The 14242-nt window shown below is 33.8% G+C and overlaps 1 protein-coding gene across 6 annotated transcripts in view; it reads left to right on the plus strand.

Moving 5' to 3' along the window:
• LOC126772339 (5'-3' exonuclease PLD3-like) overlaps positions 1–14225 on the plus strand; it is a 61239-nt gene extending 47014 nt beyond the window's left edge. For 5 of the 6 annotated variants that reach the window (XM_050492671.1, XM_050492672.1, XM_050492673.1 and 2 more), the window contains exons 8-11: positions 1959–2090; positions 9369–9508; positions 9719–9884; positions 10529–14224. In XM_050492671.1, the coding sequence (XP_050348628.1) occupies positions 1959–2090; positions 9369–9508; positions 9719–9884; positions 10529–10774 (684 nt within the window). In that variant the 3' untranslated portion in view covers positions 10775–14224. Of the gene's footprint in view, positions 1–1958; positions 2091–9368; positions 9509–9718; positions 9885–10528 lie in introns of all 6 variants that reach the window. The other variant, XM_050492668.1, reaches the window with a different exon arrangement.
• The last annotated feature ends 17 nt before the right edge of the window (positions 14226–14242 follow it).

A 14242-nucleotide genomic window follows, 5' to 3' on the forward strand; every position in this document is an offset into this window, starting at 1 on the left:
AATATTTTTTAAAGAACGTACTTTACAGTTTTCTGAATGTTCCTTTCCCAAGAGATATGCTGCACAAGTGCGTGCTCAAACAAAAATACATTCCTTCACGATCAGAGAACTAACATTGAGCCAATTTTACTAATTTATAACGGCTACGGTAACATATATGTTATCTCTCATCATCTACCAAAACTTAAGCTGTAAATTGAAATAGTTAATACTTATAGAGTAACAAAACTAGTTTAATTCAAACACTACGATTCTGCAATGTTGTTCTGAAAGACGTTCAATCAATCAAGGCGCAACTCCTTAACTCATCTAAACTTCTGTAAATTGAAGTTCTGGTTGAATTTAACAGCTTCATCACACAACTTAAACTCCAAACTAACTCAGAAAACAGTCGCGAAATTTCTGAAAGTGATATCATCAAAATAGTACTATAAGTCGGTTGTCTACATTTCACGTCTGATTGAGTTCTTAAAGAATAGCACTACAGATATTTTATGACATGTTTAGATATACTTCAATTTGCTTTTTAAACAGTAACATTTGAAAAAATAATAATATTGAAGTAAAAAATTGTTACAGTAACAGCCTGTTAATGGCCCACTGCTGGGCTAAGGCCTCCTCTCCATTTTGAGAAGGTTTGGAGCTTATTCCACCACGCTGCTCCAATGCGGGTTGGTAGAATACACATGTGGCAGAATTTCAACGAAATTAGACACATGCAGGTTTCCTCACGATGTTTCCTTCACCGTCAAACATGAGATGAATTATAAACACAAATTAAGCACATGAATATTTAGTAGTGCTTGCCCGGGTTTGAACCCACGATCTAGGCCATCTCAGCTATAAAAAAAATTTGTTAAATTAAAAAAAATATCAAAGTTATTAAGTATTTTGTAGCATAATGTTATAGGTACATTTAATAAAAGTATGCCAGTAAAAACGTATATTGGAGTGTTGCGCATAAAAAAATTGGGAAAGGATATTTGTGTGTTTTTATATAACAAGTAATGACTTTAAATTGTAACTTAACTTGATAATAACACTCTGAAGATACAGTTTATCCATTAATTACGTAAATGTAATGCTTTCCTATAGAATGAAAATTTTCATTTTGTATATATTTCTTAATTAATGTATATTTTCATGAATTAAGAAATAAATGAAACCACCACACGGTTCAGTTGTGTGCAGTTCAATACATATATGTAGGTAAAACAAGGTCATTACTAACACAATTCCTTAAAAACGTATATATAATAAAATATGAAATAATTATATAAACTTATCTTATGAAATAATTATATAAAAAAATTGTAGATCATTCCATTCTCTACAAAATATGTATCTACACTTATTTTCGTAAGAATCGCCATTTCTTCTTGAAAGTCTTTTCAATTGAAAAAAACATTTCCTTCTCAATACGCATGTTAATGTACTTTTATATATATTATTGATCCGTTATAAAAAGAAATAGTAGTTAATAATAGTATTCCAAACATTCATACCAATTTTTGCCTCTATGGGAATTATTGTAACCTTACCCCTATTTTTAGAGCTAAATTGACTGGTCTAAAATAGCTTCTAAGTATATATATATTTGGACACAATGATGTTAATATGTTTGTATACTTTAAAATAAACGTATAATATAATTAAAGGAAGTACTTGACGGCAAGGCTTTTTGCAAACCCGTCTGGGTATGTACCACCCACTTACATATTCTATCGGCAAACAGCAATACTTAGTATGGTTGTCCAGTTCAACTACAGATATAACCTTTCAGTTCCCAGGATTGGTGGCGCATTTATGATGTAAGGAATCGTTAATATTTCTTACAGCTATAATGCTCCATTTACCACATTGTGGCCTTTTCGCCCGTCCGTCTATCAATATATTAAAAAAATTAAAGAACGTGATACCTATTTATACTAGCCGGGTAATAATTGTCTTATTAAAAGGTGTATTGGAGCCTGGGCGCGGCGGACGCAGTCGTACCGGACAGCTGGCCATCCGAGCTCAGCACAGACATCAACATGCAGCACCAAATCAACATATCTGATGGGAACAGTACTTTTGGAGCGTACATAACTGTAAGTATTATAAAATCAAAATATATTTTCATCAAGATGGCTTTCACGAGCACACCTGAATCGTCATTTGACATTCAATTAAATGTTACGTTTGATCATAATAGTTGGTGAAAGAACTGCCCTAATGTAGGCATGTATATTATTTGCATACAATAAATTTTTTTTAATAATCCTGCATTTTAATGCAAGACTAATGACAAGTTTTTTTAGTATGTTATATGATATCTAAGAAAAAATAAAAATATTTCTCAGCTATAGCAATTTTTATCTTTATATTTCACTTCGACAATGAAATTGCACAAAGAAAAAAATGTGGTATTGAACTTGCTGTGTTTAGAAACTTTTCTTAATATAAATATTTCATATTAATTAATTTTCTTATATATTTTTTATTATGAAGCCGTATTTTTTATTACGGTACATATAATGGTAGTTGCATATATGCGCTATAAGACGTTAATCTTATTTGTCAATATTTTTCAAGGGTATTATTCATTGCGTTTTGTATATATATGATAGGATATAAAGAATTTATTATTGCAAAATGTCAGTAGACGGGTCTCTTTATAGCTTTGCCTTTATTATAGTTTGGCGTTTCCCTCGGAGCTAGATGATAAACTTTTGCTTTTACTTGGGCCATTAATGTTGTATCGACTGCCTCGTTGGTCTTGTGGCTTGATGAAAGGTTGCAGACCCGGAGGTCCTGGGTTCAATTCCCAGGTCGGGCCAATAAAAAGTTATTGGGTTTTTTTGTCTGAAAATTCTCAGTAGCAGCCCGGAGTCTGGAAGTTGGAAGTGTGTACACTCCCGTGCCTCGGAAAATAAACTCTTTCCGGTCGTGTCGGATTGCCGTCCCATCGGATATAAGAGTTAGGGAATAGAGAGTGCACTTGTGTTTGCGCACACACTTGTGCACTATAATATCTCCTGCGTAGTTGGCTAATCTCTCTTGAGATTGGCCGTCGTGGCCGAAATCGGTCTGCCGGACATTATTCTTGTATCCTACTTGTTATAATTGGATATGAATATCTATATTTTTATAACATCATCATTCATCGTATAATTGTTATGAAAAAATTATCCAGGTATAATACAAGTATTTATGAACCGGCAGTTTTTGGTTTTGTTTTTTTTTGTAAAGAATAATAGTAATGCCATTTTTTGAGGAATTACTTATATATTCCTATAATTATCCCTCAAGATAACCGTAAAACCGAACACACGGTTAAACGTATATGTGACAGCAGCAAGAGGTCAGGATCGAACCTGCGACTTTTACGTCGTCCGCCCGTAAACCATTGCGCTATTGACGCTTATTACCTAATATAATACACGGAAAAAACCTCTTTATTTAAAATACCGATAAGAATAAAATATATTTTAATATTTAATAACAGTATGATTTCAGCATAATTGCTTTTGTAAAATAAAACAAATGATATACGTGTTTCACGTGGCAATAAAATATGTAAATTATAAATAGTATTAAATATGATGACTTAACTTAATAAAACTTAATAAAATTTAAAATTAACTTCATAAAGAGGTTAATTTATGGGCTAACATTAACGCTTTTACAGCAGACAACTCGGTTTTCTCAGTAGTCAATCCCAACCTGATGTGAATAATTATTGAATAATTTTAGCACAAAGTCCTAGCTTTGCGCAACCCTGCCTGAGTGGGTACCGCCTACTCATTAGTTATTCTACTGCTAAATACCACAACTTAGTATTGATGAGTTCCGGCTTGAAGCGTGTGTGACCTAATATAAATAGGTATAAGGGATATAATTTTTTACTTCCTAAAGTATGGTGCATTGGTAATGTAAGAAAAGTATAATGTCTTACAGCGCCAATATCTATGAGCATTGGTGATCAACAGGTGGCCCATTTGACAGTTCGTCTACCTTTTATAAATAAATGATTAAAACTAGAAACGTCCTGTTAAAGATCGACTTTGTTTGTCAGACATTTAGGCGTTTTCAGGTTGTCAGGCATTTATTTCAAAAATAACTCGGTTCTATGAAAGTCATTCATGTTTTGTATAATTAATGTGTACAAGTATTTCTCCATTGAACCGATAATCTGTAAACGTAGAGTACTTAATAATGTTCACGCGATACAAACATCAATAAAATTCACTCTATAATTATATTTGAGGTAAAAAATATAGAAACTGCTTTCCTGTTTTTAACCGACTTCAAAATGAAGGAGGTTATCAATTCAGGACTATATTTTAAGTTTTTGATCCTCTTGAGTTTCACTGTTTGTGATCTATTGTGATACTAATTGACTTGTCACTAATTCTGTGTATGCTACTGCCTCGTTTAGTGGCTAGTTTATAAGGGCAAATATCCCAATTTCTTGGTCCCAAACAATTGTTATTGGTTTTCTGTCGAAATATTTTTAGTAGTACCTAGGATCCTGGAAGTTGGTAGGCGTTTTACTTCCGTTCCTCGGAAAGTAAAAACCGTTGCTCCTGCGTCTCAAATTTTCCGATCATGCCTAACTTGACGTCGCGTCTGATTATGAGAGTTAGCGAATAGAAAGTGCACTTGTGCGCGTGCGCGGCTGGCGACTCCCACTTGAAAATGGCCGCCGTGGCTGACATCTATCATTATTATTCGATATCTTCGCTCTTTTTTATTGACTATAGTAGACCATTGCTTAAAAATTCTTTTAAAATCGCAACCTTCAATTACCAAAAGTCGACCTTAATTGTAAATAACAGTCGCACAGAGACCAGCACATCGACGCCAGGAATAAGTACCCGTTGATCAAAACAAAAATGCCGTGCTCCATATAATATGATTCATCTTCAAATACTTGTGACAAATTTGTAAATAATATTTAATTTACTTGTCGACGTATAGGTAACTAATTCTATTTTTCGAAGCATCACCCTCATTGAATAGTTGGACCGCGCAATGAACCAAACATTGTGATGTCTATATCGAAAGGGGTGTAATGAAAAAAGTAATCATATTAAAATCATTATTTTATTTACAATATAACTTAAAAATCAAATCTTATATAACAGTTTTTATCATATTACCATAACAAAACCATACAATACTTAATTCTTTAATAGAATTACTAAAGCCGAAACATGGCGACCGTTATCGCTGTCACCTAACTCTTGTTATTGGTGTTTAGTTAATAAATTAAACCACACATGAAGTATTATTTATGTACGGTATAAAATGGGTCATTTTATTGGAGGTTTTTTTTTTTGTTTTGAATCAAATTTGCAACTTAAGGTTTTACACACAAGTGAAATTTAAATATATTTTTGTTATATATAAGACATATGGTCTTACTAATTACAATTTTTAAGCCCCTTTCAATAAGCGCAATATTCTACGAGAACACGACCAAGAAATTTTTAATATATAGTGACATATTTAAATAAATATATTTGATTTTTGTCATATTTATAATTATTTAAATAATTTTCATGTTACAAAAATTTGCATGACCACTACGATTTAATAAACGCTTAAATTGTCCTGTTCAATGTACGCATTTTTCTTTTATTGCAAAGTTTTTGCCAATAGTCTCTTGATGTTCTATTAAATAGTAAAATATATGTATGCGGTATTAATCTGAAGTCGAATAAGTATGATGAAAAGCTAAAAATATCGAATAATAAAATATTTAATAAATCAAAAGTCGTGATCATATCGCAGAGTACTGCGACACCAATCAACGACGACACTCGGTTCCCTTTTGCACTTCTTGTGATTGGTTGGCCCCGAGGTATCACGGCGATGATAACTTTAACGAACAAAAATAAATTCACTGTCATAAGCGTGAACACGGTCAAAAATCTTGGAGCTAATAATTCATTAAAACTTTCCAGTTGAAATAATACAGGTATAAGAAAATCACTAATTCCCTTTATCGCAATGAGAACACCGAAGCTGAAGGCGATGGCCTTGCGTTTTCCATAACTTATCTTGCCTGTGTAAACCAACACGAGTCTTAAATAAGCGAGTATAGTCGCGCACAGAGACCAGCACATCGACGCCAGGAATAAGTACCCGTTGATCAAAACAAAAATGCTGTGCTCCATATAATACGATTTATCTTCAAATACTTGTGACAAATTTGTTGAAATCAAATGCAAACTTCCGATAACAATTTGGTTGATGGCTATGAAGTTATGCAGACTGCGCCATTTTGGATTCAAAATCCATACCGTTATTAATACAATTGAACATATTATTGATAGGAAAGCTCCAACCACAGACGATGTGTAATTCATTTTCACATAAAATTTGATTGAAATATTAAACAGTACGGTGACGTTGATTTTACTGAACTAAAAACAAATTAAAAACTACACATAAATGCCTAAATCTCGCCTGTACTTAATTAACGTAATCTAACAATTAGTTATTATCAAAAACGTAATATAATTTAATTTAAATTGTTAATGATGTGATAAAAATGTACTTTAAAATGTAATAATTTGTTATTTAATATCAATGTATGGATGATATTGAGTACAGTCGAGTTCGGGATTCCATGGGAGGCGGTGGATTGACAGAGTATGGAAAGTTCTAGTGGACTATTCGCTTCCTGCCTCTTTTTCTTGGTGTTAATAATGATTTAGGTTTACTTTACAAAGTTTAAAGACTTTACGTCTTAAACTATTTGAGTTTATGATTGATAAAAAGTTTCTCGTTAAAGTTACTTGTTAATACGGAATATAGTCGTCAATTCAAATGAATTCTGCAGGTCTTTAGTTGAGCCAAAAATTATAGATATTTCCATATGGCAGATTATATTCTTCGCCAGAGTATATTCTAAAATGGTTTCAACAATTTATTTAAAATATAAATAAAATATTATTAATATTGTACCTATTTATATACAATTTTTTTTATTAATAAACATGTAATTTCGCAGTTGTTTCCCAGCGCGTATTCGTATTGGAAATTCAATTTAATATTTATGAAGGACGAGCTAAAAGAGTCAGATAAAGTTTATATTAAAGCGGACTGGGTCATGGTTTTGCTATAAATGACATCAGCATTTATATATTTGTTGGAATTGTTTGCATACGGTTAAAAGCTAAACGATCGGTTAACGAATGACCTTTGCCTTCTGACGCATAAACCTATTATACCTGTAGGGATGGGTCGTACCACCAGTTTGATTGACACAATAGAGCTGTTTAACTGTTTTTGTTAAGTATATTTTAAATATTATATGAAATAGTTTTATTAAAAAATATAAGTTTCATATCTAAATATAATACTCGGATACGTGACGGGGTTCGCAAGCTTATATCCGCAAAATAAACAGTTTTTTTTTTCGATAAAAGCTTGTATTTGGAATTTACCTCATATTTACGACTCGAGAGAAATATCGTCGAATATTTTCTGTTTCAAAACAAATATTGAGATGTATATACATCTCAAATATACTTGTTCTTTTATCTATCTTATATTTTTATTTCCATTTATATAATTTTAGTGAATCAATGAACTAAGCTTCCAATTTCCCTAATTTAGGCGGCGCTTTTAACTAGCACTGAACGATTCACAATCTGTTAATTATACAGTCAAGTGATGTTTTCGCCTTATCTGACTCGGTTTTTATTGCTAATACTCTGACTAACCAGGCCATTGCTACGTTATACAAGTACAACCAATGTGTTTAATGTTGTTTGCTTGGCCTTATCGTTATAACCTTATTATAACATTATAAACACTTAGAAATAATAAGTTAAAATCCACTGTTTTAATGTTTTACATAAAAATTAAAGTAAAGTAGTCAGTACAGTACGATACAATAACAGCTTGAGAATTTCCCACTGCTGGCCTAAGGCCTTCTCTCCATTTTTGAGGAGAAGGTTTAAAGCTTATTCTACCACGCTACTCCAATGCAGGATGGTGGCAGAATTTCAGTGAAATTAGACACATGCAGGTTTCGTCACGATGTTTTCCTTCACCGTTTAGCACGAGATGAATTATAACCACAAATTAAGCACATGAAAATTCAGTAGTGCTTGGCTGCGTTTGAACCCACGATCAGCGGTTAAGATTCACGCGTTTTTACCCCTGACCGTCTCGGCTTAAGTAAAGTAACAACCTGTAAATGTCTTAGCAGTGAGACATTTTGGTTTTCCGGTTCTCCTTTACGAGGTGAAGTTTTTGAGGAGAAGCCTACCACGCTGTTTCTATGCGTATTTGTAGATACATTAATCATTGGCGCTGTAGCGTGGTCTCTGCGTGAAATAAATGGCCCTATACACTCACAATGCTCTCTTCACTCTTTTTGTCGCGGGACTAAAAAACCGTTACCAAACGAGGAACGCAGTGAAACCATCTATAGCCTTATTCCAATCACAGGAGAAGGAAGACACATAAATAATTTAGAGATCGAATTGACGCGATATCATTGGTCGAGATCTTGAGCAATCTATGATATTCACTATGTATTCGCGAAAAAATTGTGGTTTCAATGTCCGCGAAGTTGTAATCGGAACTTTGGAAGTTAAATTCTTTGGAAGTTGCAATCGGATCTTTTGAAGTGGTTATAACTACAAGTAGTTAAGTGTTGTATTATAAATGAAGGTAAATATATGAAGAACTGTTTGTAGTGCATAATACAACAGAACTATTAGCAAAGCGCATGGAATATGTAAATCTAAGTTTTATTTATTTTTTTCTTCTTCGATTGGAATAGGTTATATACTTGCGTTTCACGGCTGTCCCGTCGCAAATGTACGGCGGTGTACGATGTACACTATTATACTATAGCGAAACGCGCTGACGCTTCAGGTATAAGTTTTATGTAAATTGGTTTAGTAGTTTTTTCAGTTACGCATTACAAAAAAATCATTTTCTAGTACAGAATAGATAGATGTGGAACTATGAGAGCTGAATGTAAATAATGGAATAGCAACACCCAACACGGTAATCTTACAAATCCACATTTGTTTCGAAGAACAAGCATAGCTTCGTGTTACGATGTGAGTTCTCACTCCATTCCGCGGATCGCTATCGTTAAATTGTTGTCGGGGAATGTTTGCGTGTTATGTGGTATTTATTGTTTTAAATAGTTTTCAGTATATCACTATTTGCTTATTTCAGATAACAATGTTCAAAATACAGAAATATTTCGATGTAAACTGTTTTATTGATATTTAGAACAGAGACACAAACGTAAAGTGAGTTTGTTACGCTTTTAACGTCTTTACTACTTATCCGATAAATTTATTGTTTTCTCAATGTTTATTGTATGAAGCTATAATTTTTTTACGCAGAGTTCACCGCCGCCCTTAAGTCCCACCGGTCGAACCAACGACGACGATGCAATCGTTGACATCATTCACTCAGCCGAGGAGTTCATCTACATCGCCGTAATGGACTACGGACCGGCACTGGAGTATGCGCCCAAACTTAAGTATGAATTTTTCATTAAGATGATTTACCATAAGTTATTTGTTGTTGTTTTTTTTTTTGAATTGAAAATAGGCAATTAGGTCATTTGTTGCCAACATCACCCATATATGAAATGATATTCCAGTTAAATCCATGAAATCGAACAGGATAAATGATAACAGTTGTAGAAAACATGCTACAAAAATAAAATATGCTGTTTTAATTTATTCAGATTTTGGCCCAAAATCGACGACGCGATACGTCGCGCGGCGCTGGAGGCGCGCGTGCGCGTGCGCATGCTGATCAGTTGGTGGCGACACTCGCAGCCCGCGGAGGACCACTTCCTCGCCTCGCTGGCCGCGCTCGCCAACGCCTACCCGCGCGTCGACATTCAGGTGGTACGTATCACTACTACTTGCTACAGATATACAATTAATAGCTACGCATCGGTATGAGCGGATAATAACCACTGTAAAAATTGAGATAAATCATACACGTGTCGTATGAAATACAGAGAACGAGCAGCAACGTCTCTCTGAGTAATATGACCAACTTACTGCGATCGCCAACCCCTTTGCCAAGCGTGGCGATTATGGCATATCCCCCAATGATTGTTACAACCAAACCACGGCTCCTAGTCCCCGACAGCCCTGCTATCCCATAAAAAGAGTCGCGGGAAACCGCATCGCAAGACCGGCCAAAATGGAAATCCTTGGGGCTCCCCCAAGGGCCGTTGTCCAGCAGTTGAAGTCTTTCGCTTGAGAGGATGATGATGATGATTATAAATTGTATTTTAACATTTTTCTACATTTAAGTCAGAGTTCAAATAAGTTTAGAAATGATTATATTCGTGTTTTTTTTATTATAACATGTTTGTAGACAAGTGGTAACAAAGCGGGTTAGGTAAAAATAATGTGTCGTTACTCTGTTTATAAATTATTCTATGACTTGAAGTGCCAGCAAAACATTGTTGTTTATGGAGTAACACGCATTTAAACAAATTTCTCTAAGACTACACATATAATAAGCAAATCCCCCGCAGCGCCGTTTCATCGTGCCGTCGACGCCGGCGCAGGACAAGATCCCGATGGCGCGCGTCAACCACAACAAGTACATGGTGACGGAGCGCACCGCGTATGTGGGCACGTCCAACTGGTACGGCGACTACTTCGTGGACACGACGGGCGCGGCGCTGGTGTGCGGGCGCAGCGCGCTGCACGACCGCCTGCGCGCCGTGTTCGAGCGCGACTGGGCCTCGCCCTATGCCGTGCCGCTGCGTGCCTTATAGCGCGGTGTGCACGCACACATACTTTTTATAACTTTTTTTTTATTTTGCAACATTGACCTTGATATATACAGCCAAAATATCTTATAAATAATGTATCTAATTCATAAATGGCGGTTCAGTTCTATCTTTAAAATAAAGTAATTTTAAATTGCATAAAATTGATCTTAAACGACAACGACCATTTAATAAACAAACATTTATTACATAATTGTGTAGATTGTACGGTTATTGTATTAATGCATTTTTGCCTTGATTTAGGTTAAATAGAATGATTTTATCAACCTAATCGATGTAGATCAATAAAAATATATACGGAGCTGACATGATTACAGTGTAAATACACCCTTAAATAATCATATTTTGTTTTGAGTCCGTAGATAGTAATATAGAATAAGTTTTACCAAAACGCATTTTCCATTTTTACAAAATAAAAAATAAAATATCTTTGATGTTATCGTTACAAGCGTGCCAAAGATTTGTATTCTACGAATAAATCTTACAATCTGCCGATTTTGTGTTCCATAATACTTAAACACTTATAATAAGTTATAGCAAATTACGTTATGTAAATTATATGACGCAAAACACTAAGCTATGATATTATAACTTAAAAAGTTTACAATAATAATTACACTTGATGCACAAAAAAGAGAACACATCTTCCCTTAATAAACGAATGTATATTTTATTTGATTTATTATAGGAAGTAAAACGAGTAAACGGGTCATAGACGCTGAACCAGCAATAAGTAACAAGCAGAAATTACAACTTCAATATACCGCTCACCATGAGAAATAAATGTAAACTGGCTTGTTTGTTTAAAAAATGTGGAACTACACATATAATACTTCTTCCTGTATGGATGGAGTAGTCCCTGTTGTGGGCATTTTAGTATAAATTAATGAAAATTTATTAAATTACCTACATATTAGATGTGTTAAAATCTCTCACATTAAATAATTCTCGTACTTCGTAAAATTAAATTCAAGTTTTAAATATCTAGCGTGTCTTTCTATTGTTTGTCGCGAATTATTCCGTAAATTCCGTAACAGCCTGTGAATGTTCCACTGCTGGGCTAAAGGCCTCCTCTCCTCTTTTTGAGGAGAAGGTTTGGAGCTTATTCCACCACGCTGCTCCAATGCGCGTTGGTGGAATACACATGTGGCAGAATTTCAGTGAAATTAGACACATGCAGGCTTCCTCACGGTGTTTTCCTTCACCGTACAGCACGAGATGAATTATAATCACAAATTAAGCACATGAAAATTCAGTGGTGCTTGCCCGGGTTTGAACCCACGATCATCGGTTAAGATTCACGCGTTCTTACCACTGGGCCATCTCGGCTTCTCGGCGAGTTATTACTAGTAAATAATGTCAATGAATTAATTCGAATAATATCTAATATTTCTTAATCTTAGAATATTAGTTGCGGAACTGAAAACCCATCGTTAGTGTATAATGTTTTTTTTAATGTGAAATGGCTCTCATTTGACTTTGACGGAACGCGCTCAGCCTTCTCCAATGTCTTAAAATCGCCTGACAGCGTGCCTTCTCAAATCGTGTGATCGGTTGATCGTTGTTCGTGTGTAGATTTTTATATTATCTAGTGGTATATTTAAATATAATAATTGTCATCGGTAAAACCAACGCCGGCCCTGATGAGACCGAGGTATTTCAGAGCCCTTTGATCGACGCTTTCACTTTTAAATTGTTAAATATATACATTACCTTAAAATCAAAAATGCTTATGTACCCCTGGAAATTGTTTCTGACATTTTCGCTCCCCTTGCTACCTGGCCCCTACATCGATCGTTCCTCTCGCTCTAACTCCGGGCTGGAATTGGGAAAAGCCTCCTTTCGCGTCGTTCACGTACTCAGACTGACCATTAGTTTGACAAGCTTATAAGCGTTTAATAAATTACTTTCTATCTTCGTATTTAAATTCTCTGTTACCATACCCCCCACTAATAATTGTATACCTACACTTGCCTACGTCTTGGGGGATGATTTTTGTAAAATCATAACTATTTTTCTAAGCTAACGTCTGTATAATTATTCTATTATATTATCTTTAAACAGAAATTAATTTATCTGTTTCGTTTTTTTTTTATCTGTGGCGGCAATGATGTTGTAGTATGTATTAATACAGACTAAATTCAATAATATTTTTTTATTTAAATTAATTCAATTTCTTTTCATTTTTATTTAATTAAATTTAAACTTATAAATTATGGCAAAACTTTCTTAAAATAGCAATAGCTATTGATAATTGTTAAATTATCGACCCTATTTTCATATATCAAAATAGTAATATCGGTTTAGCTGTTATTCTTAGAACATATCATTAATACCGAATACTTATATAATGTAAGTAAAATGATTGCAATTATTATCAAACTACGGCAATGGTAAGGATAGCAGCCCATTCGCATCAGATTATTATTAAGATTCGTGAGTAGGTACTCATGCACGCGCAATAGTGTCTGTCAGAAGTTAATTGTATTTGTAAATACTGTGGAAATTTATTTTGTTGTTTTTCTAATCGACATTAACTCGACTTCATGATACCTTCTATTATACTGATTTAGGTTACTGTTATACGACTTCGCGTAACGCGTAACCTATTAATTGACCATTGGCGCTGCATTATAAGAACTAATCAGATTACTATAAGCAGTTACTGTAACAATCATATTTTATTCTCTGTTATATTTGTCTTAATGCTGACAAATATTTGTTGTACTATATTGTTATTAAATTATACTTATATTAACGCGATTACAATTACGTAATAGATTAACATTTCCACTGTTTTGTAAATGTCTTCGAGAGCGTTACTTAAGGTCGGTCAATTTAAATTGTGCGTATTGGTACTTAACCGCTACAGGAATTGTTCAAATTTCGAAGCGTCAGCTATATAAATGTAGCCCATCTGGTAAAATATAAAATAAATTAAACAAATTATGTATTATCATAATTATATTTCTTTCATCAATGAAATGGTTTATCGTATTTGCGGCGGATAGGATTTGTTCAATTTATATTATTAATCTGTATGTAATATAAGTGATAATAAAACTCTGTTGTTGTAAAAAAACCATTAAATAAATATTCACATTTAAAACACACAGTAAGTATAAAACATTTTCATGTGCATCTTCATATAAATTACGTTTTTTTTAAATTCTATTTTTGTTGAAAAAAATGTTGCTATAAAATTATAAGCTGAAATTGAATGTTTCCGACCAGTTCATACAAATGTACTTAAAATAATAATAAATTGTAACTCATGTTTTTTTTATGTATCGTATGTTTTTTCTTCGAAAGGCGTAGAATATCTAATTAATTTTTTGAATATCTGTTTCTTAGAATAAGGGTTCGAAAGCAATAGCGTTTTGTATTGAGAGACAATATGCGTGATACTTATTCTAAAGTTGTAAATAAATTACTTCTATCTTATAATGACTT

This window comes from Nymphalis io, chromosome 12, assembly GCF_905147045.1.
Source record: "Nymphalis io chromosome 12, ilAglIoxx1.1, whole genome shotgun sequence".
Classification (NCBI taxonomy): Eukaryota; Metazoa; Arthropoda; class Insecta; order Lepidoptera; family Nymphalidae; genus Nymphalis; species Nymphalis io.